This window comes from Catharus ustulatus, chromosome 4 (genome assembly GCF_009819885.2).
Source record: "Catharus ustulatus isolate bCatUst1 chromosome 4, bCatUst1.pri.v2, whole genome shotgun sequence".
Classification (NCBI taxonomy): domain Eukaryota; kingdom Metazoa; phylum Chordata; class Aves; order Passeriformes; family Turdidae; genus Catharus; species Catharus ustulatus.
Window position 1 is genome coordinate 4,427,723 of NC_046224.1, and position 27,742 is coordinate 4,455,464.

At 44.9% G+C, this 27,742-nt stretch overlaps 1 protein-coding gene across 3 annotated transcripts in view; it reads right to left on the reverse strand.

Moving 5' to 3' along the window:
• Positions 1 to 27,742, reverse strand: part of SFMBT2 (Scm like with four mbt domains 2) — a 105,108-nt gene that overhangs the window by 24,646 nt on the left and 52,720 nt on the right. For all 3 annotated transcript variants that reach the window (XM_033057826.1, XM_033057825.1, XM_042779191.1), the window contains 7 exons: positions 15,968 to 16,069; positions 15,217 to 15,364; positions 10,327 to 10,409; positions 7,183 to 7,309; positions 2,872 to 2,985; positions 1,548 to 1,590; positions 898 to 968 (listed from right to left, as the gene is read on the reverse strand). In XM_033057826.1, coding sequence (XP_032913717.1) covers positions 898 to 968; positions 1,548 to 1,590; positions 2,872 to 2,985; positions 7,183 to 7,309; positions 10,327 to 10,409; positions 15,217 to 15,364; positions 15,968 to 16,069 — 688 coding nt within the window. The remainder of the gene's footprint in view (positions 1 to 897; positions 969 to 1,547; positions 1,591 to 2,871; positions 2,986 to 7,182; positions 7,310 to 10,326; positions 10,410 to 15,216; positions 15,365 to 15,967; positions 16,070 to 27,742) is intronic.

Here is a 27,742-nt window from a genome sequence, read left to right on the forward strand (position 1 = left end):
GATTTAATCCATGACATGAGCCAGGGCTCTTCAGAATTCACACTGCAAGGGGAACATGAGCAACTCACTGCACCCTGCCAGGAAGGGAGGTATGAGCTGAGCCTCAAGGACAGGGAATCAGCTCAGGGAGAACATTCTCTCAGTGAAGAGCCTTAGAAACCCCTCTTCAGCTCCTGTCCAACCCCACAAGCCCTGCAGTGCCATTCCCTGACCCACCAGGGGTCTGCAGAGCATTTTCCTTGCCTGGGATAATTACTCTGGGCTCCTTTATAGCCCATGGAGAGAAATGTGAACTTCTAGATGTGCTTCACATGCCTTCCAAGTGGTTATCCACATTTTCTGGTTATCATGGCCAAAAAGACCCTGATTCTCCCCATTTGACTGTAATGGGGTGTTGGCTGCAGTACAAACATGTGTCCCACAGCCTGCTGAAATAAAGTGAGTTACATCCTGTCCCTGCTGCTGGGCTTACACCATTAATTGGATGAATATTGCACTCAGAGCCTCCTGCCACTGCTGAAGGGGAGAGAATCTGCCTTTAGCAGAAGCAGCAGCCACACCACACTGATGTAACACAGGGGACCCATCAGGTCCTGCTGTACCAATTTCATCAGTGCCAATTAACAACCTGCACCCATGCCCACCAGAGAGATTCATTAACCTTAATATCATCACCTGACATGGGCAAGCTCCAGGGGTACTCTGACAGCCCCAGCAAGACTGTGGGGAACCAGACCCTCACCTGTTGTACATCAGGTGGGTTCACTCCTCCTCACAGCCCCTGTGACAACTCACTGCCTTTCTGGGGTCCTCCCCTTCCATACAGGACATGGGTCTTTGAAATAAGGATCCTCCCCTTCCATACAGGACATGGGTCTTTGAAATAAGGATCCTCACCTGTTGTGTCTAGCTGAGGAACTGGGCAGAGGTCATGAGGTATTTTCTCAACAGGCACTGTGGATGGTAACCTGTTAAAAGAGAAACTGGGTGTATTTAATAGAACATGTGGTGTATTTAGCAGAGTTAGGACAAGGGGCCAGAACTAGTCCTCAGGCTGGACCAAAAGATACACCAGCAACAGCAAACCTCCAACACATTTCCATTTCCACATGGTTGATCACAGACCAGGGTATTGCAGATGAAGGAGCCAGACCCACCCCTTCTCTAAAAATATACTCTGATGTGTCAGCTTTAGACCTCCAGGCTTCAAATTCCTTCCCTTAAATCCCTTAAATTCGAGTTTCTACAAAGTGCAAGAGCTAGACAGGGAAATGCCCTCCTGGTACATGTCCATCTTCCCTAAGCCTCCCCTGCTGGCCATCAGGCAGGGGCTGCACAGCCCCAACCAGTAAAAAATTGCTGTTACTGTGACTTTTTCTAGTATGCTAACAAATATTTCAGACTTAAAAGAATCCTCTTGCTGGCTGTGCTGCAGTGTCTGGGCAGTAGTTACCAAGCCACACAGCTGCTGTGTATTATCCCCCCTGGAAGACCTGATGCATTCCTGTAAAAACACCACCTTAAATAACAACACCAAAACAACTTACTGTTTTTCTGGTTGCACAACTGCAATTCTCCTCTTCCTTCGCACTGCAAAAATGAAGCAAGGAAGAAAAAAAAAAAAAAAAATAGTTTTTTTACCCTTCTGTCCTGTTAAGTACAGCCAGAATGCATAAAAAGCTGTGTAAATGCACTGACTATAAAAAGGCTTCGAACACAATGAAATGGTACTTAATTACTATCACCATCTTTCCTTGGTATTTTTTAAGTAAGTCACTACATCATTAAAACCTACTTTAAGGATGTAATAATACATTTAATCTTTCCTCTGGAATGCTAATATTGTGTTTTATGGGATCAGCATAAAAGAAAAAAAATTAAAATAAAAACACAAATATTTTTCCATACAGAAACACATATGGATAAGATTACATTTTACAAGCATGATTACCTCCAGCATAATTTATCCCCAGCTATAAATTGTGATAAGGCTGCATAATGTTGCCATAGCAGTATTCTCCTAAATTAGGCTCTGGCTGTCTGATTTTTAACTTAAGCTTATTTAACTCTTCGAAAGGGCTGATAAATTTTAAAATTTGCCTTTCGGATGTTAATTAATATAAACAGTGAGGGCAATTTTTCACCTGGTGGCTTGAGATTGGGTATGTTGGAACAGGAGAATAACACCAAGCTACTGAGCTCTCATGAACTGCCTTCAAATGCAAATAAAAAGGGAAGAAATTTGTCTTAATATGCACTGGAGGCAGGACAAAACACTGTGGGCTTAATTGTGCTGTGGGGGGATTTGAACTGAACATCAGGAAAATCTCTGAGATGGCAAGGGCAGTGAAATGAGGGACAGATACCCTGGGAAAGGGCAGAAACTCCATCACAGAATGGCAGCAATTATTTCTCCATTTAGATGGAGCAGATCCTCTTGGAAAGGGGCACCCAGATGTCCATTCCACCTGGTATTTTATGGTTTGGGCTTTTTTTTTCAATTTGAGGTCTTTGCCCCTAATCCACTCAGCTGCCTGAGTGAACCTGGCTCAGCACAACAAAACCTGGCTCCCCTCTGACAACCCCACTGACCAAAGCCCCTCTGCAAACCCACAACCCACTGTGCAATCCCACACCATGGAACAGCCTTCCCCAGCACAGACAACCCCATTTTTGGAGGAGCTGATCACAGAGATAAGTACAAACTGCATAATTCCAGTCTGGTCACTAATTAAGATTTATTCCATTTATTGCAGTACACTTCCAGCCTGGTTATTGGTCTGCTGGGTAGGTTGATAGTGTCAAAAATGGGATTGTAGACCTTAGGAAAAATCCCTGATATATCCACTGCTCAGGTCTCCATGTACTTACAAACAGCTTTGTGTGGTGGGGTGAGGTTATAAGCATTTGCTTCACACCAGCCAACAGGGAAAATGTCCATAGACTCCACATCAACAATGTACTCTGGAGAGGGCATCTGTGAACCTATAAGAACAAATTTATAATGGGATTTAGGCATGGGAACACCAAGCTCAGAGCCATCCAAGGATCCATCACGAGCCCAGGGCAGGGAATGATGGAACATGTGAAAATAAATCTACTTCTCTTCACCAAAATCAGGCACCATTTCATCTACAGTTCTGCACAGACAGCAAGGATGGGGCTGCTGCATTTACAGTGCAATGAGGTTCAGAGGAAAAGCCCATTAAGAGCACTTTGAGGGTGTGCAGTGAAGCAGGGAGGTTTATCACACATGGCTTCCTCCAAGAAGATGGCCTGGCTGACCCCTGGGTATTTTGTAAAGTTGCATAAGTGAGTTAGAAGGACTTGTTGAATGCTTGTTCTTCATGGTAAGAGAGTGTATCTAGGCTTTTCCAGGGAGGTAGGTAATGTGAGAGAGAGGCTCTCATGTATCAGTGCTTCCCTTTTCTTGTTCAGCTCTGCCCTTGAGTCTCATTTTTTCCAGGGTGAGAAGTGGTCACTCTTCTGTCCAGGAGTGCCACAAGCTCTCCTAGGGCTCCTCACATGAGCCAAGAGCTGATCATCCAACAGAGAGAAGCAGTATAAAAATCCAAATGGGATAGTGCACCAAGGCCTCTGGCACAATGCTGACTCCAAAACTTCACCTGAAGTTTCTACTTAAAGCAATTATCTTCCAGTTTGGTTATTACACCTCCTTTAGAAGAAAATCCCATCTTCATTTATGTGGTCCCACTCACAGAACCCAAGAATTATTTAGGTTGGAAAAGACCTCCATGATCATCAAGCCCAACTATTAACCCATCACTGGCAGGCTCATCACTGAGCCATGTCTCTCAGCAACACATCTACAAGACTTTTGAACACTTCCATGAATAATCATCCCATCACTATGGGAAGCCCATACTTGACCATCCTTCAGTGAAGGAAATTCTTCCTACTTTTTTTTTCCTAATTTGCCTCATTTCCACTCAAAATCCAAAGATATTCCTGCTGGCTTTTAGTTCCTCCAAAAACAACTCTGTGTCCTGAGTCAAGGCACCATTTTAACTACTCCAATCCAAGTTCAACTGCAGTGGCACAGCTGGGCCAGCAATTTCACCTCCTCCCTCTGCCAATTCCACCCCAGGACAGCATGGGGTGAGCTCCTAATAAAAGGGACCAAGGGATCAGCAGCTTCCTCTGCATCACCCTCACCCTGGCATCTGTTAAAACATCTTTGCCTCCTGTTTAAGGCAGCAAGTGTTTGACTGTGCACAGCCAGATGACTACAGGGAGCTTGCCACTAATGTCTGTTCATCAAGGGCTTGTGGTGTAATTGAAGCAGTAATTGAACTCTGTGATGGGAACAGCACCGAGGCTGAGGTGCAGCATTTGGATCATTAATAAACCTGCTGCTCTGAGAGTGTGTGGCTGCATTAAAAGCATGAAGCAGGCAGGGAAATAGGTGCTGGTGATCACACTGCTGGAGGAAATAAGGAAAAAAATGCAATCATGATGTCTGTGTAGATTCATGGATGTGTTCATGTGTTTATCTGAGCCCTGTCATGTTCATGCATTATCCACTGAAAATGCAGTGCCTCTTTCACTGGATATGGGGAAGAAAATGGGATGAAGGCATAGGGGAAGGACACAACCTGCTGAATACAAGATTTCAGCAGCTGAAATTCCCTGAAAAACCATATCCCTCCATGAGACAATACCCATGGTCACTGCTCAGTTTGAACCTGATGAAAGGTCCCATGAGGAGCTCCATTTCCACCTGACACCACAAACCCAGGCAAGGAGCCCACATGACAACAGTGAGTCAGTGGCAAGACAGACAGTGAGCAAGCCATGGATCAAGCCCTGAACAGAGCAAGAAATCAACACAGACCCCACTGAAATGCCACCAGGACTGGGAAAACCAATTACTTCATTATTGTAATGGTGTTACTCTGAAGAAACAGACTCAATTATCTTAGAGGTCATTTCCAATCTTAATTATTCTACAATTCTAAATCATTATAAAGTAACCAGATCAAATGTACTTTGCTGCTTACAAGCAACAATAAAATAGACATGAAGTGTCTTTTCCAACCAAAATGGTTCTGTGAACATTCTGGTTCTGAAGTTTACAGCTGCAGCCACCCTGAGGAGCAAGAAAGCAGCACAATGCCCATTATCCTGCAGCACCTTGTTCATCTAGTAAGACATATTCACAGCTTCTCTGTCCTCCCTGGCACTGCTTCTGCCCTCTGGCAATTGATAACCCTGCTTTTCACTTCCAGCACCTTACTGCTTCCTTTGGCTCACTCACAGGAGTAGAAAACAGCTTTTCTGAGACTCATTAGTTTCATGTGTTGTGTTTTATGTTGCTCTCTGATTCTCAGAGCAAGAAACGTCCATGAGAACTGGGAGGTTAAAGGGAAAACAAGGAGACTGGAAACAGGGTGAGGAAAATGTCTGTGTCCTGCTATGAATCTTACAGGATGGGTAGAATAGAGCAGCAACTCTAGAAAACTGTAAAAGGGGAAATTACAGGAAACCTCCCTGGAGAAGTGATTAACCAAAGGGTTTTCCTCAAATTCCTGGGCTGTGCAGGGAGCGTGCATTATTACTTGTATAAATTCACACCAGAAAGCTTCAAGCTCTAAAATCTAAAATGAACCAGTAAAAATTAACAATGCAGATGATGAGTAATAAAGCAGCAGAGAGCACAGAGCATCCCATCAGTCCTGAGCTTCTCCTCCAGCACGGGGGAACCGCACTGCTGCTCATTAAACGCTCGCCCTCGAGTTTAGGGTTTTGCTACTGTACAAAGTGTGATTTATCACACAGTGTTCCCTCATGTCCAACTCAGCTCTGCTTAACTCCTGTGTTCCTGCTTTATGGCTGCAGCCTGGGCTGCCAAACTGGGAGGGCAACAATGAAAGCTTCAGAGGCGCCCGTGATAAACGGTGGGACTTGAGGTTTTCAGTGAGGGGCTCCCGTGGTGGCTGGGGAGCCTTGCTGCTTCCAGAATATAAATAATCCATTAGAAACAACACTATATTAATGGAGTCAGAAAAACCCATGCCACACTTCAAGCCACATTTATTTTACAACTCTGCAAGCAGAGGTTTTTTTGGTTGGTTTTTTTTTTTTTTTTAATGCCTGCCTTTAGCATAACACTGTGCATACTGTAGTGATGTATTCCTACAGCAGCAAAGATTTCTTTCTATTTCTGCAGTCTTTTGCATCTTTTCTGTTTATTACAGATCATTCAGTTCCTGGTATTGAGATATAAAGCAAGCTTAAAGCAACTATATATCAGAACTCAAAAGAAAGGAGATGCACACAGGATTTTTTTATGGTAAATTGTAAAAAGATATCCTGTAAGAAATTAAAAGAGAGAAAGAGCAGAGAGAAAGAGCAAGGTGGGGGTGTGTTGCCCTCTTCCTGCATCTATCCACATCTTTGGCATATACAAGTGAAGGCACTTGGTCATTTACAACAAGAAGTTCCCAAAATGGGTCAGATTCCTTGATCAGATGGGTGTAAATCCAACAACAGCCTTAGTGAGAATGGAATTCCAAACAATTGTTGGTTCCAGCAATTAAAAAAAAAAAATTGTCCTGTGTCTGGACCAGGGTGCAGATGAGCTTTGCTACCTTGAGCCTGAAGGCAAAGAATTAGCTTAAAAACCAAAACCTGCACTGCACACAGCTCTACCAAAAGCAAACACCTGGGAGGTTTGGGTTACCTGGCAATGTTTTTACCAACTTTAAGAACTTTCATTAGAAACCTCTCCTCCTGTACAAACTGCCAGGTTGGAATTGCTGTAGAAGTCTCAGCTGCACAAGTGAGGCAAACTTTTATTCCCAGGATGAAGGTGCACGATGATGGCAGGAAGGAGGTTGTTATCAGGGTGATAAAGATGGATGGGAGGGTGGAGGAACTTGCAGCTCCACCAGAGAAAGAGCAGGTAAATGGAATTCCTTGTGACAAACAGCTGGTCAATGTGTATAAAACTGAAAGCCGGAGAGAGAAATTTTGTGCAGAGGATGAAGGGCAAAATGAAGTGTGAGTGAGTGAGAGAGTGAGTGAGTGAGTGAGTGAGTGAGTGAGTGAGTGAGTGAGTGAGTGAGTGAGTGAGTCAGTCAGTCAGTCAGTCAGTGAGTGAAAGACTGAGTCAGTGAGTCAGTCAGACAGACAAACACAAGCAGCCTTTAGAGCAGGTACCTTCCAGGTGCAGCCACATCAACCGTCCTTTCACCGAGGTGATGGAGGCAACACAAATCTCTGCAGGGTTCCTGGGGTTCACTGCCTCCAGCTTCATGTTCTTGGTGAAGCCACGGCTGAAGGATGTCTGAAAGAGCCAAGAGACAATGCTGAAACGTGGCACTGCAGCACTGCACAGCTTCAACCAGACTGTCTGCTGGGAAGCATAAATTTAGCTGGTTTGCTATCCTCTGCAAGGGCAGGATACCCTGAAGAATGCAGTCCAGAGTTAAATCACATCTGTGTGCAGCCCATGGTGAGGCAGCTGTGTCCCTGCAGCACTTGGGGTCTGCTGCTGGGGTCTGCTGCCCCAAGGACCCCATCAGAGGAGAGGGATACCCAAAGGAGGCTGTGACCCTGGAGAGAGGAGCCCATGTTGGAGCAGCTTTGCACCAATATCCATATGAAAAATCAATGATGAAATGCATTTCACCTTCTACTCCTGCCCCTGACTCCTGGGAGACTGCAAGGAGGCTGCTCCACATCAGCTCCAAGTATGTTTGAATTATTTGCCAGTGATGCATTTTCTGCTAATGTGATACAACCCAGAGGGCTCCCAGAACTCCTGTGCTTAAGCACCTCTCACCTTGCTAGGAGCAACCTTGTAAAGCAAAAAAACCATCTTGTCTGAGACCAGAGAAACCTCTTCACATATTCAGTCACCCAAGCTGAGTATTTGAGTATTCTTTTCAATTATGTTTCTTTTCATGGAGTTTTCATGATGAGTACCCTGAACAACCCAATCTAGTGGGTGGCAGCAGTGTCCATGGGATGGGGGCATTGGAACTATGTCCCTTTAATGTCCCTTCCAACCCAAACCATCCTGTGATTCCATCTTAAGCTCAATGAACAAGGATTTCATTGGCTGGAGTGTAGATGGATCCAGCTGTGTTCATTGCCACTGCTCCCTCCTGTCACCTACACTCAGTCCCTTCCCAGCATCTCTCCCACTGAAATCTCTCTCCCTGAAAACACACTAATGCAATACTTGTGTCCATACCAGGGCCTCCCTTCTGTGGATTTCCCTCCCTGCATCTCTCTGCACACAGTAGCACAGAAAGGGGTCCCTGAGATTTTTTGCTAATAACAATAATAATTGCCTCTGATTCAGAATGACACCAAACCCTCACCTATGTGAAAAACTGGAAGTCAGGCTCAAATTCAATCCTTCTCTTATTGGTGGAACACCAAGGATCATGGGCACTTCACCTTGAACCACCATTGAAAGCTCTCTGAGAGACTGAAAACTCATGGCTTTCGTCTCTTTTCCATCCAAGAACATGCTGCTATCTCAAACACAGCTTGGACTGCCTCAAGCTTTGCTCAGCACAGATCAGCTTCACCCTGCAAAAGCTGCTAATGGCCAGGGCTGTAGGAATGCAGGCTGAGTTTGTTTAAATGCCTTTTATGTTGCCTAACAAGGAAACGCCATTTATCATCACCCCAGCTCCTTTCATTGCAGTTCGGTGCTGGAGGCTCATTTATACAAAATCAATGGCACAACAGTTAGGTGGAGTTTATTTTACTAAGCATTTGGGTATGTCAATCCATTTCATAACTTCCTCTCCTTGTTAAAAATCCCTCCTGGAGAAACAGCTACAGCACCTCCACTGCCAGCACCAGGTCTGGCTGCACGAGGTGGGAGATGCAAAAAGCTTCCATCAAAGAGCCCCTCACAGCCACAAACCGAGGGGACCAGCCAGGAGGCTGCACAAGTGACAACAGAGAAGCTCCCTCTGAAAAGAATTGTGTTATTAAGAGTGATAGAATAAGAGACATGTGTTCATCTGGTGAATGTTTCCTTAAAAAAACCAAAAAAAAAGACCAAAAAATGCTCAGACCTGACTTAATCTTAGAGGGTATTATGCAAAACTTTTCTCAAGGCTGTCAAGGCTAAGAGAAGAGATTCACTACTTGCCAAAATGAAAAGAGATATAAAGAAAAGGTGGGGATGCCTGAAGAAGAGAAATGCAAAAATAGCCCCACTGCATTGGTGTGATGCAGCACTGCCCAGATTCCCTCAGGACTGCTGGAAATCTTTAAAGTCCCTTCAGGAAGGTCTTTATGGGGTAAGGAAATCCCTCCTCTGGTTTGACTCTCAAGTCAGACTCTGTTCATGGTACAGGTCCTCTGAGTTTGCCAACAAAAAAATTCACCAATTCACCATCAAAGCCTCCAAGGCAGGCTGCCCCTGGGCCACTACTGATGAGGAAGGCCATGGAAAACCACAGCTGGTGCCTGTCTCCATTCTGCTTTCCATGAGCACCCCACCCCTCAGTCCTGTGACTTCTGAGCCCAGAGAAAAGCTGTACAACTCCTACAGAAACCTGTCTGGCCATCATTCACACCACCACTTCATTTTGCAAAGCCTTCTGTGCTCACTTTGGGTGCCCCACTAAGATTTAGGTACCACCATCAGGAGCATTTTCAGTTACTGATGGGATCTCAACCTCCATCAGCTGATGGGCACATCAAGGAGAGCACCAGGTCACTGGAAAAGGCAGAAGGCTACATCTGCCTTTCCCCAAGCAATGAATACCTGTCAGATCAAGCCACACAGGACTGTCAGTGCTATAAAACAGCCTGCAAAAGATTATTTCAAAAGCTGTGAATCTTAATGGCATCCATCACTCTCACATCACTGTTGCTGCATCAAGGAAGGACATGAACTGTCCCAAGGACAGAGCATCCACGAGGGCTGAGCATCCTCTCACACATTTTTAACATTTAGAACTTTAATACATCTGGTTTGGTTAAATGTATCCCCCTGGGATACAGAGAAAACACCTGAAATGTAAAAAAGAGCAAATGATACTATGCAATTTCTTTACCTAAATTATTTTTAGTAGCACTTGAATTAATTGCAATAACCAGTTGAGATCCTTTTTGTGCTGTACAAAACCAGAGAGGGGAGGAAGAGCAGGATAACTACAGAAAAAGACAAGACTAAAATAAGGTTTTTTTCCCTTTTAGGGATGGAGACCTGGAAAACTCCCCCAGTTTCCTGCCTAAGGCCTCATGGTGCTCTGGGGAGCCTCTCAAAGCCGTGCAGCACAGTTTCTGTGCTGCTTCACATGGATGGACAGGAGAAAAGCAAGAACTTACATTTCTAAAGCACAGGTGAGGTGCTGCCTCAGCTCCACACTGCTTCTGGTAGTCTGCCCAGTCAAAGTCCTGGCCAGAGTAACCTGCAGGAGGACAAAACAAAAAGAGCCATCAGCCACCAGTCCACACCACACTCAGAGGACAAAAGGGGCCCCAAGGAGATGAACATTGATGTGTGAGCATCTCACCCTGCCTACACAGCACCAGAGCCCCTGGCTGCTCCAGCCTCCACTCACACACCTCCTGCATTCCACTGCCAAGGCTCCATTAAAAACCAGTAAGCCATAATCATTTTCCCTATTTTCCCTTTTCTGTGAGCATCTCCCAACTTTTAACAAACCCATGAGAAGTGCCACTGTCCCAAATTTCCACATGGGGTAAGTTATTGACTTCCTTCTCCTGCTTTTAGCTAAAAGTCTAAAAGATGGGATCATGGAGCTGGACATGGATTATTTGCTGGTCCCTCAGGAGTAAACAGGAGTAAATCAGCACAATCAGAAGCTGATTCATTCTCTCTTTCAGAGATAAATTCTCCTCTCTTCATCCATGTACCCTCCCTGACTGACTCCCCAGCAGCTCAGGGTGTGTGAGCTGAGTCCCATCCCAGGAAGAATGTTACAGAAATCTGGAGCAGAGCAGGAAAATGAAAGCAGACTTCCCAGCCTCAGCAAGAGGATCATCACTTCAGCCTCTGCTTCTAGGTAAAATAAAGAGATTCTTTGATATGAGCATCTCTCAAGGAGTCCATCACAGAAAGACAAATCAGAACTTTGCTCATCCACTATTCTTAGCTGGCAATTTAGGCAATAAATTCTTGGGACAGAAATGTTTTTGGTTTTGTTTTTTTTAATTTGCTTTTGGGGGCTTTTTATTTGCCTGCCTCTTAGTCTCTATTTTTGCAGTGCTTGAAACCAGGGAGTGCCAATCCTGCCCAGCTAAAGGATTACCAGGATACCCTAATGAAATTACTGCAGAACCACTCTTACTGGAAAGTTTCAGGAGTCACCCAAAGGCCAAATTCTCCCCTCAATCTCCCTTCCTGGCATCTCAGCCTGGCCTCATTTCACAGAACATCCCTAAATGCTTTTTGCATTGATAGTCAAAAAGGGACCCTCAAGATCAAATGTGAATGAATCATTTATGACAATGAAAATTGTGACTTTTTTTTACAGGCAAGGACTGGAATACTGAGTGTAATCCCCTATCAGTCTGCCAGATCCCAAAAAAAGGAGGTAAAATTTTTGAAAACAATGTGCCAAGCATCCTGCTAAGATCCAAGTATCTTGGATAAGATGATTTCTAATCCTAATAATTGCATTCATGACAAACAAATTACTGAGATAAAGCCTTGAGCTATGATGCCTGTTCTCTATGGGGTATTAAAGTGCATAATAATTAAAAAACTAAATATGCACAGGGAGGGAAAAGAAGGGCAGTTACTTATAAAGAATGGGTTTTTTTTAGACAAGAAAATATCCTTGCATTGTTTTTAACAATTTCTGCAACAGTATTTTCTTCACACTTCATCTCCTTTTTTTATCTCCAATTTAATCCCCTCACAGATGGGTTTCACATCTCGATTTCAAGCTACACAGATGTTGTCAGAGTAGATGGAAAAGGCCCATTAGAGGTGTTTTAGTGACTGTGTTGTCACCACATAACTGCTGGCCTGGCCCTGCAGCACTGGAACCACTGGAATCCCTTTTCCTTTAGGCTTCAGCAGGGAATGGAACCCAGGGGGACAGCTGGGGAGTGAAAAACAAGGAGGATTCCTAGAGGGGAACACCCAGGAATTGATTTAAAATAAGCCCTGATTGGTCTGTGGCCTTTTCAGGGTGAGGCTGCACCTGCAGGGCTGTGTCCAGCTCTGGGCTTTCATGGCCAGGGAGACCTGGAGGGGCTGGAGAGTGTCCAGGGCAGGGAACAGAGCTGGGAAGGGTCTGCAGCCCCAGGAGGGGCTGAAGGAGCTGGGAAAGGGCTCAGCCTGGAAAAAAGGAGGTTCAGGGGGAACCTGGTGGCTCTGCACAACTCCCTGACAGGAGGGGACAGCCAGGGGAATCAGAGAACAGGGACAAGAGGAGAGGAAATGGCACCAAGCTTTATTTTATCATCATCACCCTCATTTTACAGAGTAAGACACGAGAAACAGTAAAAGCCCTCATAGCTTTATTGTTTTTTTTCCTTGCATCTTCAACACTCTCGCATTCTCTCACTCTAAAATTTACTTTCACATAACTTTCTGAGGGTTTTGTACCTTTTCTATTTCCCATGGGGGGGGTCAGGTTGGATATAAGGAAGAATATTTTCACCTAAAGGGTTGTCAGGCACTGGAATGAGATGCCAGGGAAGTGGTGGAGTGCTCACCCCTGGAAGTGGTCACCCTGGACACTCAGTGCTGTCTGGCTGACAAGGTGGTGATCCAAGGCTGCACTCACTGATCCAGCCTGACTGGAGATCTTCTCCAGCCTCACTGACTCCCTGATTCTGTGACCCTGCTCTCAGCTGCCTCCCTCAGCACATGGGGAGGTTCCAGGCACCCAGTGCCCCATCAGCACTCACACCCTGCCATCCTGGAAGGTGACAACACCTTTTTTTTGTTTGTTTGCACAGCTCAGCTGCTGCTCCTCAAACCTGCAACACCTTCACTGTGTTTGCCATCTCATCTCATGGAAGAGCCCAGCAGTCTAACCAGAAGCAAATATAATAATACAAATGAACTGGAGGCTTTGGAAGTGGCTTTTCCTTAGTAAGCTTTACAACTAGGAGCATTATCAAAATGTTTTTTTCCCCCCACTTAATAATAGCTCATAAAACAATGATTGTTACTCTAAAGGGAAGTAGTCTATAAATCCTGCTCTAACAAATATAAACAGAGCTTGTTCAATGTTTATACAGCAGCAGTTAATGGGCATTCATTTTTGGCACTGTACAGGAAAACACTGCTCTCTATTTCGAGTAGCAAATATTTGCACCTCTTGTTCATGACCCATTTACTCTTTGTTTGTCTTCAATAAAGCCCTGATAGGCAAAAAGGCAAGAGAATGAACATCAGACAAATAAAGGACTCTGAACTCCAATACCCCAACCTGGCACATTGTTCTGATGAAAAAAATCAGCTGATTTTGGGATCAGAAAACCTCTTTGTCAAACCTAAATTAACCAAGAGTTTGGATGTTTTTCACTTTCCATCTGCTTTCTTTTCTGGTGGTTTATGGGTTTTTGTTGTGTTTAGTTTGTGGTTATTTTCAAATAACTCATTCTAATACCATTTTAGTAACTCAAACAATGTGAAGGTGCTAAAATTCAGTTGGACATGCAGCCCTTATACACACTATAAAAGATATAGCAACACAGAATGCATCTATCTGCCACTGCCTTTATGCCTTTTTAACAGCTTCCCCCCAGGATTTCTGATCTCACAGCAGAAAGCAAATTTCATTTTCACCAGGGGAATAAGGAGAGACTTTCTGCACTTTTTCAGGTGCCCAGGTGGATCCCAATAACCAGGTGTCACAAAAGATCACAGAACCACAGAATGGTTTGGGATGGAAGGGGCTTAGAAAGTGCCTCAGTTCCACCTCTCTGCCATGGCAGGGACACCTCCCACTAGACCTGGCCAAACTGAAAAATATTCACAGGACAGATGCTTCAGATAGGTCTTAAAATGTTGGCATCTAAAAGAGAGTTCACACACACTTGACCCATAAAACACCATCTCAGACAGGCTTTGTATCAGCATGGATTGGAGATTTTTAAGCCTATGGTCTCCTTCAGTTAATTATCCTGCCTGGAGCAAGCTGCATGTGAATTTGGGTGGAAAAAACCCAAAATATTCCATTTACTTTCATTTTTAGCAACTTTTCTGTCCAGTATCAGTGAGTGCTTACACATTATCATTACACCTGGGTTTCAGCGGGGGAGAGCTAAAGCCCCAGGCAGCAGATTTATTTCAGCAGAAGCAGCAGAGCAATCATGGATGCACCACATGCAGCTGCATGCACAGGGTTCCAGGACTTTGGTGGGAATTTCAAATTACAGGTGCTGAAGAAGCACTCTGGATATACATAAGAGGATTCTGAGTCTGGGAAGGAATAACCCTTCTCTTCCCTGGGTTTGGCAGCATCATGCTTTTTCCAAAATAAAGAGAAAAGTTCACACGCAAAACTTAGCTTGTTGAGGGGGTTTTTTTTGAGGCCTTTCTTTCTCCCAAGTAACACCGATTTTTGGCAACAGACCAACAACCCAGCCAGCTTCAAAAACCTGAAATTCCAGGGAACCAACACATTTTTCAAGCAAGGAAATATTGCTAGGGCACCACAGGTGGTTGTCTGAAGTTGGGAGTAATTAACTGCACTACTCTGAAGTTGAGGAGCAGCAGGGCTGGAGGCTGTTTCTCCAGGCTCTGACCTGAACACTGCTTGCAGTGTGCCCTGGGATTTGTTGAGACAGCCAAGGAAATCCCTCCACACTCCTGGGCAGCTGTTTTTAGCTCAGACATTCAGATTTAGGAGCTTTGCTTGGCCTCAGTGTTGTACCAAGGTGGATGAAACAGGGTTTGCCTCTACAGTGACTGGACTTTTAATGCTCCTTTTGCTCTCTACACACACACAAAGAGCTGCTAGGATTCATTCCACAGGAATTCATGAGGATTTCACAAACTTTAATCAGATTTCAAGGCACAGGGACATCAATCCACCAGCAAGACACATTTGTTGAGATGTTCATGGGCTAGAAGGAGCCAGAACAGCTCCAGTCACTCCAGAGAACTACCCTGGCTTGAGATACTTCAGCTGATCCTCTACAGCAACCACCACCACAAAGTTAAAGGCAGTAATAACAAGAAAATGTCTTTCAGAGCAAACCCAAAAATGCCTGAGAAGGAATACAAACCCTTGGGAGGTGTGAGATTGACTCCGTTTTTAAGGCACCACTGTATTGGCAAGATCCCCAAGGAATCTGCATGGCAAAGCATCGAGATTTTGCTGGGTTCAGGTCTCAGGTCATCAATGGTCACTTGTAAATAATGATTGTTAAAAACCTAAGGGGTGAAAAAGAAGAGACCAAAATCAGGAGTTAAGATTTGCTGCAACATTAGGTAATGCAGAAAGCTGAAACAGCCAAACCTGGGGATCAAACTACTGAAAATAATCTGCTCTCACCTAAAACTTTTCATCAAAGTGTTTCTACCCAAGAGATCAAAGCCTGAGTTTTAGAGATGGGTGAAATGAAGCAATGGAAAGCACTGAGGTTCAGGGTGCCACAGCTGAGCAGCAATGGGAGATGATCCTGGAGACCCCAGAGCCTTCCAACTCCATTCAACTCTTTTATTTCCAAAGGTTTCTCAGATGTGCAGGGAAAATACACATGGATGGAGGGGAGACAAAGACAGAAGAGGGATCTTTTTTTTGCATTCAAGTGGTAGATGAATGTGCTCATCCCCACTGGTTGTAACTGGAATCAGCTGGTGATGCTTGTGGGAAAGAAAGAATTCATTAGGAACATCCATGGATTTTAAACCTATTACTTAATGTGTTCTCCAGCCACATAAGTTCCACTCTTGTTGTATTTTTTCTAAATGTGGTGGAAATCAGGAAGAGTTTCCCAGTCAGGCTCTTTGCATCCCTCCTTTCTGAGCACTCACCTTGGTCACTGATGCAGGACAGATATGAAATGGCTCCCTCATATTCACTGCCTCCAGCTTCATCCCCACAGTGAAGAAGTGGTTTCTCAAATCAGCATGGTCCTGTGGGAAGAGGAACATGTGGTGACACCAAGAAGGAGCCAATACATCTGAAAATCTATTTGAAAGGTGTGCAAGTGGGTTTTGTTAACTTAGCTGGTCCTATGTTCTTTTCATGCCAACCCAAACACAAAGAGAGGGGACAACCTCAGCCCTAGGGGACACATCTACAGCACCAAGCCCATCACACCTAAAGCACAGGGCATGTCCCTCTCAGAAATGGCATTCAACCATAACCTGGTCCACAAGGAGACTGTGCTCACCAAAATAAGGACCTGGCTGCTTGAAAATCTCCCATGGGCAGAGCCTCTCCATCTCTGACAGCCACCACCCTCTGGGAGCCACTGAGACTCCAGAGGTGCCAGGATTCAAACTAAAGCCCCCCAGGGTTTCACAAGATGGACGCAAACAGCTCAGCATGGCCCTGATTTACCCTGATGGATGTCCAGCACCTGCAGGGCACCAAAATAAGCACCTGGGCTGGTTTCCAAGATGGAAAGGTGTTTTGTTTTTTTTCCAGCCAGGAGACTGGAAACGGATTAGGGCTTGGACAGTGAACTCAGACCCAAAATGTGGGCAACCAGAGAACATGATGGAAAACAGGCAGCTCTGCTTGAGTACATGCTCAACATAACACTTCCACCTGGGATAAAACCTGCTGCACCCACAGGCTACACCAGAGGGTTCCCCACAGCAGCTCTGGGGATGCAGGATGCAGTCCTGAAATTCAGAAGCAACCCAGATTCACCCCCCTGGTTTGCTACCAGTTCAGTGTTTAACACCTAATTACTCCATCCCTTGTGACCCCTATCTAACAAGCTGCCACCCTAATTCCAGGGTAATGACTGCATCTTGTGTTCATTCAATAAAAATGTCCCACAGTATTTCTAAACCACTGGTGCATTAGCCAATACAAGCACAGAGATGTGTTATATTTAGCATACACTCACAAACTACTCCAAAATACATGTAGAAAGCTTGCTATCTGTAAGTGGTTAGCAACAACAATCCCATCTACATTCATTGCTACACGTGGGATTCTTGTTCTAAAATGATTTTCTATTGATCCAAAGTTGTGTTTCATTGCCCTTTCTTTTCCCAAGAACTGTCTGCACTTGTAAGGGCTTAACAACTTCTATTTTGGGATCTTACATTCCAACTGCTGCTAGAGATAAGGATTTTTACAAGCTCCAACCACTGCTAAATGAATGGTTGTTTTCATCTTACCAACCTGCAGTGTTACAGTGGTTCTCACCTTTAGGTGAGAACCAAAAAGCAGAAAAAAACACCAATTATAATGAATTTTGTCTCAAAGGAGAATGAAACACTGATGAGGAAACTGAGGAATATTTAAGAATAATGGATATTTAAGGAACTAATGGCTGAGGAAGGAGCACACATACAGGAGACTAAAGCATCCTTTTCATGAGAGCATGCAATGATAGGATGAGGGAGAATGGTTTTAAGCTGAAAAAAGGCAGATTTAGATCAGATATTAGGAACAAATTCTTTACTGTGAGGGAACTGAATTCTTTACTGTGAGTCACCTGAACCCATTTCTCTGAGAAGCTGTGGATGTTCATCCCTGGAAGTGTTCAGGGCCAGGAACCTGGATAGTGGGAGTTGTCCCTGCCCATGGCAGGGGAGTGGAAGGAGATGAGCTTTAAAAACTGCCACCTTTAATTCTGAAAAGGCTTCAGAGGGAAATGATGGCTGCAAAACTCCAATCTCACCAGCACTGAACTTCAAACCCCTAAAGGAAAAACAGCATTTTGACTGGAGGGCTGCCTCCTCCTGCCTGAGGATCCACACTCTGAGTCCCTTAATCCTTGGGGCAAGGTTGTAAAGAAAAGGCAACTTTGCAAAATGTGCATCTGGAATCAGCATCTCCCCACAAACCTTCCATGATTCAACTCACGCCCGGATCCAGCCTCAATATGCAATAAGCCAAGATCCACCAAAGTACTTAATCATGTTTATCTTTAAACATGCAAGTAGTTTAATCAACTTTTAAAGTGATTTGTTGATTGAGACCAAAATATACTGACACCAAACCATACTGCTTCTCCTTTTTATCTGAATCATTTTCTTTGGTGTTTCTCCTTCTATTTGTTTTTGCTTTTTTTCAAAGGGGAAAAATAATCAGATAGGGAGAAAAAAAATGTACCAATAATATTTAAAGGTATTTTACTTCAAAAGTGCTGTGTACCTTGGGATCAAATCTCCCTTGTCATTCAGCATAGCAAGTAAATATTTTCCATTAAATTAGCAGCAAGAGTGAATTCACAAGGGGAGTTTACAGGATCTCAAGTACATCTCCCCTTTGAGGGTCAAAATCCTCTTTGAAGCAGGAACATGCATTTCTTTGGAGAAATGCTGTGGAAGTAAAAACCCTTTCTGTGTTAAATGTCATTTTCGAGATGGAAAAGCTTTCATGGAGAAAAAGTCTTTGTATTGTACATCTCTGGAAAATGGACAGAGTCTGGATATTTGATCTGTCTTGTATACTGGATAAGAGAATCATCAAAATTTACCAAAGCAGCTTTATATTTTTGCAGCCACAAAAGGAAAGAAAAAAGATTCCTGATGCCATTCTCCGGTTCCAGCGCTGGAGCTGCCTCAGCCAGCAGGGAATTACTTCGGATTTGGCATATGCTCCTCTTCAAAACTCCAATTAATTTACATAATTTCTAAGAATAGGTTCCAGAGAAGTGATGGCAAAGCTTTTAATTAGTATTAGACTCAAAGTGATACACTGGATAATGAACTGCTCTCTCTTCCCTTTATTCACGTTGACAGGAACGACGCCTGTTTAATAAAAGCAGCTACAAGGAGAGGACTGGAGGGCTGAGACTTTCTCCTGGTCCCTGCCAGGCTCTGCAGCTGAACAAAAGAAATGCCTGAAATTATAATGGGTGGCAGAATTCAACCCTTTGCTGCTATTTCACAGCATTCAATACCACCAGTGAGGATGTCACCAGCCATTATTTTCCAGCAACTTCTCCAAGTGACTTTCAATTTCCTTTGAAATGGAGATCAACAGGCAGAATAGTTTTGACCAGCTGGAGCATTTTAAAGCCTCATGCATGGTGGGCCTTTATTCCTATTCCCAGGAGAAGCCTTGCTGACCACACAGAAGTTTGGGTTGGATATCAGGAAAAATTTCTGCACTGAATGGGCTGCCAAGCATTGGCTCAGGCTGCCCAGGGAAGTTTGGAGTCACCATCCCTGGAGGGATTTAAAAGTTTAAAAGTTGTGTAGATGTGGCATTTGGGGACAGGGTTTGGTGGTGGCTTGGCAGTGCTGGGTTAATGGCTGGACTCAGTCTTGGAGGCGTTTTCCAAACTAAATGAGTCAATGATTCTGTAATTCTATAATTTATACCAGCAGATCACCTGTCCTGGGGTTCACAAGCCCTGAGAGGGGAATGGAAACCCCCCCTGGCTGCTGAGGAGCTGTCAAGTAACTTGGACTGACAACCAACAAGGATGCAGGAGAGTCCCTTACAGCAAAGTGAAAAAATCATGCCACGAAACATTCAACAAATTAACGTGGCACAAGCAGCACAGCTGCTCACTCCAAGGGTCACAGGCTCTAACATGATGGATTACAGCTCACGGGTAATGAGTGAGGCACTGCAAAACCCCTCAAAGAACGTCTGTCACTCACAGTCCAAACCCACTGGCAACAGCCAGAGCTGTCACAGCTCTCACTATAATCCCAAAAAAGCAATTAAACTCAGCCCCACACTCACAGCTTCAGAGCAGGGAGCACATTTGCAAATGCACAGGCTGTGACCCTCTGGGCCACCTGAAAGGCAGCCCTGCTTTGGTACACATGTGCACCATGGTTTTTCTTGTGTTTCTGTAATTATTCTGCAAAAATTACTGATGGGCTTGGCAACAGCTCACTGCATCCAGCATCACACACAGCTCTGGGAACTGCAACATCTGGAGGTCAAGTAACAAGTCAGCCACAGTGCTGGGAGCAGAAACAGGCTCCAAATTCCCAGCCTGCCTTCTTTAGGGTCTGAGATAGCCACAACATTTCCTCCCTCACAGCTAACAAGCCACCAGCAGTGTGGATTTCAGAAATGCCAGGTGACAAAGCAGCCTAAATGTCATTCCAAAAGAGATTCCACAAACAGATTTAGAAAAGCACTGCAACTCTTAAGGATGTGAGTAAGCCTTAGGGAAGTATCTTTGTGGGTGACATGCTGAAGTCCTGATAATTAAGTCAGTATTAGTTTTAGATGATAGAAAAAGAAATTCCAAAATCATCACTGCCATTTGCCCAACCTGATAGCTAAATACCAGGTCAACAAATGTAATTTCTGCCAAAAAAAAATTGCCATTTGGGTGTAAATAAACTCAATTTTGTCCATGTCACAGGAGTGGAGCTCAGGTAATTTTACAGTGCACTGGGTAAAGCTGATAGAGCAGGGGAACCTGGCTAAGCTGCTTTTGTCTGTGACACACAGGGAAGCTGCACTCTGGGCTGGCTGCTCTATCTGTGTCCCCAAACCCAAAGAAAAGCATCACTTTCAGATTGTGAAATGTCCATTTTTAGCCCATTCTGCTCAAGAGCACTGGAGTAATAAAATTTTAAACACAGCAGCTTACACTGTGTATAGTAAAGAGCAAAAGGCTCTAATTTGAGCCTAATTTTCAAATTTCAGGCTTATTTTCAAATATTCTTAAAAGCCAGGACTCTTTTGGTCTAGGACAGTCAGATGCACACAAATTGCAAAACTGCAACTTAATGCAAAATTCAGAACTAAGTTTGAATGCTGGAAAGTTGCAAGGTTGAGATGCTGATTAAAAACATTGACCACTTAATACACTATTGACCTGAGCCTCCTTTAACCATTCTTGCTTTCAGTCCCACCTCTCCTGGTTTACCCTAATAAAGGACACAGAGGAGCAGGCCAGATCTGGTATAACTGGGAACATATTAGTTGATTTGGTTTTTGTTTTCAAAGAAATCACTTCCCCTCCACGTTTTCTCTAATTTCTCCAAGAAACTGGCTGTTTCTAATAGACCTAATTTTAATCACAAAGCTCACGTGTGGGAACCAGTCACAAACACTGCAATAGCAGTGGTGAAACTGCCTCCACAGGAATCTGGCATTTGGTTTTTTTTTTAATTGAGAAAAAACAAAAAAAGGAAACAAAAAAGAAATGCCACCAAATGCAGCCCTCTGCATTATCTGCAGATGAATCAGTCTTGTTTGTGATTCACCAACTTCCTTTGCTAAACACGATTTTCCCTGAAGGGAGACAGAAATCCCCTGCAAGACACAACATGTGCAAACTGTCCCCTTGCTCTGACAGGAGCCATCAGAGGAAAACCAAAATGTGGAGATGTGGGGTGGGATGACGAGGAAAAGGCGCTGGGAGGGAGATTTAGAGACACCACAACCCTGAAGCAACGAGAGCCAGCTACAATCTGCACCTGCTGAAGAGCCCCTTGAAAAACTGCAGATGCTTCTGCCGAGGATTGGATTTAGCCCTACGGATTTTAAGCTCCTCTTGTTGAATAAAAAATAGTTACCATAGAAACAGCAACATTGCAGAGTGGCCGGTGGAAACGCGAGCACACCTTCTCCGTATGGCTCGGGCCACCACAGATGGCATTAGGGCAAAGATCCCCTCCCACACAGCTCCTGCTTGGCTCTGCCTGGCCACTGGAAGCGTGGGCAGAGGTAGAAGAGATGGATATTCATCCCCTTGGGGGTTTTTTTGGTGTGTTTGGTTTGGGTTTTTCAGCATTGCAGAGCCACAGTGCTTCAGTGAGATGCGGTTGTGTTCCACGCCCAGGGGTGAAGTCACCTAAGGGTGGCACAGGTGGGAACAGCTACCTGAGTGCTCAGAGTGAAACCAGCAGGGTCTCTGCTCACACCCCCTCAACACACAGCCCCTGGACTGAGGAGGGACCGAGGATGTCCTCAGTGCCATCATGGCAGGAATCACTACTGAGAAATCAACAGGAATTTGTTAGAGCAGAGAGGATCAGGAGTCAATTCAGTGCACACTGTGGGCTGCAACCACCCTGAAAAACAGCTATGGAACAGAACTGTTTCTGCTTTCTTTGAGGACATCTATTCACCTTTAGATCATAAAATAACAGACTCATGGAATGGTTTGGGTTGGAAGAGACATTAATGATCATTTCATTCCAAAGCCTCTGCCATGGGCAGGGACACTTCCCATATCCCAAGCTGCTGCAAGCCCTATCCAACCTGGCCTTGGACACTTAGAGGGATGGGCATCCACAACTTCTGGGCAACTTGTTCCAGTGCCTCACCAACCCCACAGGAAACAATTTCTTGCTAATATCTGATCTAAACCTTCTTGTTTTCAATTTTAACCCATTCCTCCTTGCCCTGTCACTACATGCCCTTGCAAAATGCCCTGAAATGGGTGACTTTTAGGTATCACCCACCCCATACATGGGAGCAGATGCTGCTGTAGGTGCACACCAGCCCCTCTCAGTGGAAAACACTGCCCAGGGATGTGGAAGGCAGGAGCTCAGGATGTCACAAATCCTCTCACACCAAGCCTGGATGCAGTGGTTCAACTAAACCAGGCACTCTGGATGACCTCTCCCCATCCTGAGAGAACCCAGCACGTAATAAAGAAAACTACACATGCCAGAGGGATGAGAAAGGCTGAGGAACCTGGTTCTCACTCATCCCATCTGCTTGGCTTGAGCAGCCTCTAGCATTTCTCTCCCAGCCCTGATTTTCATATGGTGCTGCCAAACAGACCCTGGGGGCACCTCAGACACGGCTTGGCTTTGCCCAACTCCTTGGACTGCTCTCCCAACCCAAATCCTTGCACAGCCTTGCCCAGTCAGGAGAGAGTTGGACAGGGTTAGAGCTGTTCCCTGCTCACAGAGGCTCCATCTCACCCTCTGCTATCAGACACATCCCCACTCCCTCTGGGGTGTCCCCTGGTTCTCACAAAGATGAACAGTTTCAGTGGAGCTGAGGCAGGAGTGGATCAAAAGGCAGCAGAACAACAGAGGGATTGGGAAGCCATGCAGGTCCCCCAGCCAGGCAAACAGCAGCCATGGAACAGGGCTGGCTAGCCCAGGGATGGGGAGGAACAGATGGAGGATAAATAATCTGGCAGCCTGCAGACAACACGGCAACTCGCGGCTTATTAAAGCACAGTGTGCAGAGCCAGGGCCAGCCAAGCCATCAGGGCATGAAGCAGCTCAGGACTGGGGTTTGGCTTCCAAGGAAAACCAAAGGCATGCTCCTTTTAAGATGCTGCATCAGCACATGCCCATCCACTGAGGGGGATGAAGACAGAAAAACCCTGCTGGACTTCAAAGCTATTCATGCAGCCAGGTCAGGATTGTCCATGAGTTGAAAGATCCCATGGGTTTCTTCAATTTAAACTCTTCCAGAATAAAAACACTGGAAGAAAACACTCTAGAGCACCCAAAATGTTTACTAAATTCTGAAAGATGTTGTCTTTTTTTTTTTTTTTTAAATCAAGGTGTTGGAGAAAGTGTCACTCTTACTCTCACTACAGAAATGCACAGTTCATTCAATGGAAATTTTTTTTTTTTTTTGTAGGAAGGAGTCCTGATTAATGTTTGCCTTCAGGCTTGTGAGTGTAGAACTAGAAGCACCACTCTGTTCTGAATTTAGGGGCAGCTCTTGCCTGGGTGGTGGATGGTCCCTCCATCTGTCTCCTTAGGAAAGATCTGTCCCAACTGATTGTGCCATTAGTTTTAATATTAATTAATACTATTAACTGGCAACAGGAGACATCCAGAAGCTCCAGTCAGAAATAGGGGAACACTGGGCTGGGCATAATACAGAGAAGGTTTTTGCTAGAAATATTTAGAGTTGGATAAAACAAACAACAACTTCAGGAAAGGAGGAGAGGAGGGTAAAGGAATGGGACCAGACGCTCTAAATCAGGAACTTCCACCTGTCTTAGATAACACTTCTCTCTCCTGATAAAGCAGTTTATCAGGGTTTGGTTCAGGGATGTGGCTGGTAACAGTTCCATCCAAGCCAGTCATCAGGATTCACTTCACAGGAATTGGGAACAGGAGGCCAACAGGCAAAATCCATGGAAAGAGGATGAGCACCCCAAATCCTGGGTAGGATTTAGTTGCCCAAACAGTGGTGTCTGAGGTGAGGATCCACAACATCTGCACAGGAGACTGGAGAAAGCAGAATGGGAGGTCAGAGAGGATATCCAGGACCTCCTGTCTGCCTCTCCCCAGGAAACTAAACCCATTCACCTTACACAAGCTGCTGGGCTGTAACTCTAAAATATGCACTGACTGGTGGATTAGGGCTGTGTTTGGAGCATGGTTCCCCCTTAGAGAGCACCAGCAATGCCAGCCCTGAAGCAAACCACTGAAATTGTTCCACTGATCTCAAAATCAGGCCCTGGTAACATTTGGACCATCTTTATTCACAACAAGCCCTGACTATTTTATCAGGTGTCCCCTGCAGCCCAAGCCATCATTTATGAGCAGCACCAAACCAACCCAACAGCACTCTGAAATCAGAGCAGGCACAGCAAAGGACACATGTCCTTGGGTTGTGGCCTTTTGGAAGGATTTGTGCTCCTAAGCCATTCAAACATCCTTGAAAAAACCCTGTCTGTTTATTTTTCTTCAAGGATCAACATGTTTTCTGAAAAGCAGGGAACGACAAAATAGCAGGTGCAATGCAAAAAGCTTTTGTGAGGAGGAAAATTTATTCCAGGATGTGCAGTTTGCAAAACACTATGTTTAGTAGCTGCATAATAGCAGCATTTTCTGGCAGTTAAACATCACATTCCTTTCTCAAAGGATCCTAAAGCATTTTACAAACACTTCCAACATATGGCCAAGTGTAAAACAGCACCAGGAAAAAAAATAAAAAAGAAAATCCTGTTTGCAGCCTTCTCCCTCATTTATACAACCAGCTCCTGTGGTCTGGTGTCCTCTCCCTGGGTGCCAAGAGGGGATCAGGGTTGTGCTTCTGCAAGGGGTTTTTGGAGCTGCTGCTGAAGACCACCACGTGCCAAGCTCAGCTCTGCCACACTTCTGAGCACTGATAATTCAGGCTCAAACCCATGGTTTTGGAGTTCCCAGGCAGAACCCAACCCTGTGACACCAAAACTGAGCAGTGTCACTGCTGACAGCAGCCATGGGCTGGCAGACCCTGCGAGCAGCCACTTCTTACACTACTGGCCCTGCCAGTGCCACCTCCTGGGGACAGTTTGGTGGCACCACAGTGACACTTCCCTCACTCATGCAATGTTTTAAGGGCGATATGGATTAATCCAGCCTAGGGGACATGCTCATGAAGAGCAAGCACACACCTACACCCTGCTCAGCCATGGAATTCTGCAGGGAAATGTGGGAAAAGCAGAATGTAACTGCTCAGTGTGCAGTTACCACGTCTGCCAAAGTAGACATTTTCAGCTTTCCAGAAGATCTCTAAGAGTTGCCAGCTGTCAAACCTTGTGTTTTTTATCTCATCTAACACACGACAGCTACAGCAGCAAGGAGCCCCAGGCACCATGTAGAGACACTACTGTGCTGGGTCTGTAAATAAAATAAAAACAATTAAAATTAAAAAGAAGTTGTAAAAGACACCTCTGGATATGACACTATTTGCTGGGATCTGAGATTCTACTTGAAGGTCCCACACATTGGATTTCTTTGCAATATCAGTCGAGTTTACTCTCAGTCTCCTAAAGCCTTAACTCATGTTTAAGTCATTACAAGAGGAAGACTTGCTCACAGGCACAGATGACATCTTGTCTTTTTCTCCTTAATTCAGATGTACAAAATGGGGTTGATTCACCCTAAATGGGCAGAATAAAGTGATGCTCACACACAAAAAATTTCTTCCATCTCCTGCCTTCCCAGCACCAGGGCTCAGACAGCACCAAAGTCTGAATTCTGCCCATCTTGTGCTCACCCTCCACATTATGATAAACAGAGAAGTCCTACTGACCTAATCATGGACCTAAACATTGACATTTTTGCCACATTTGGCCCCAGAGTAACTCTTCTCTTGGGCCACTCAAGCATTCCAAGGTTTTGCATTGTCTTTCAAGAGGAACATCTTTGCAAGCTCCAACCACACAGCACAGCAACTGGAATTTGCTGAATTCAAATTTATGACCTGCATGCAATAATCAAAATAAGTGGGTATAAGTCTGGCACGCTGGGAAGAGGCAGCAACACAGCTGTTAGTTATAAACTTTTTTTTTAAAAAGGATGTTTCATGAGCCTCATCAGAAACATTCTTCACTCTTTCACACAGACAGGAATAAAATTTACATGAGAGATTCCCTTTTGTGATTTAATCCCTGCCCCACACAAGGAATTTTTGATCTTGAAGCTGCCAGTGCAAACTTTTAATAGAGCTGGCAGATGGGAGCCTTGGATGAGAGGAATGGCAGAGACCCAGAACTCTCTGCACGCCACTTCCATCCCAACTCAGGGCTCCTCAAACCCACATCTGTGCCCAAGGTCAACACACATCTTCCCTCTTCTCCCAGCACAGCAGAGCTCCCACACTGCCAATGAGCCACTGCCTGGGCCATCAGCAAAGTGTCCCAAATTACAGTAATTTCATTATTATAAGCTGCACTGAGTATAAGCTGAATCTCCGGGTGCCAGCAACTTTTCGTTCTTTGTCCATATTTAAACTGCACCTGATTATAAGCCACATGTTACAATACAGAGTGTGATCAAAGGTATCTGTTCTATCACCATCTGTTGAGGGTGGGGCAGTGATCCTTATCTCAACGGCAGATATTCTGCTAATGGGCCATCCATTGAAACCAGGCAGGGCATTGTTCTTTATCTTTTCACAACCCATCCTTCCTCCAGCCAGTCATTTTCTGCTCATGGCCATTGAGTCCCACTGTGGGACTGATAAAATTACTGCATCCCATTGGGAGTTGCTCCAGCCAGGGGGAAGAGCCCAACATTTCTTACCAAGATAAAAACAGAGGTTTGGGGACACTAAGGGAGCCCCTTTCTCCACTGGACTCCAGAGGAAAACCGGATTTCTCCACATCCCCACTGGAGCTTTAGAGGGAAACTGCACCTTGTGCAGGAGCACTGCTCCAGCTGAGCCACATCTGTCACTGCAGGAGGATGCAGCCACCATGGGATGGGACTGCTGCCAACACCCTGCCTGACGGGTGTCAGGCTGTACTCTGACTGTGTCAGGGTTTGGGGTTTGTTCTTTGTAGTGCTGTATTTCTATTTTAATTTCCCTAGTAAAGAACTGTTATTCCTAATTCCCATATCTTTGCCTGAAAGCCCCTTGATTTCAAAATTACAATAATTTGGAGGGAGGGGTTTACATTCTCCATTTCAAAGAGAAGCTCCTGCCTTTCTCAGCAGACACCTGTCCTCCAAACTAAAGCAGCAACTTTTCCTTCTTTGTCCATATATAAGCCACACCTGATTATAAGCCGCACTTCGGGTTTGGACCAAAATTTTAGTTAAAATGGTGCAGCTTATAATCGTGAAATTACTGTAATGCAGCTACATTGATGAGCTCAGCTGGGCAAGGAGCCTGGATTCCTCAGGGGAAGCTGCTGGCACGTCCCTGCAGGGAGGGTGAAGGTGGCACTGGGGTTTTGTGGCAGCCAGAATGGGACATTACAACACCCTTATTCCAGTTATGGA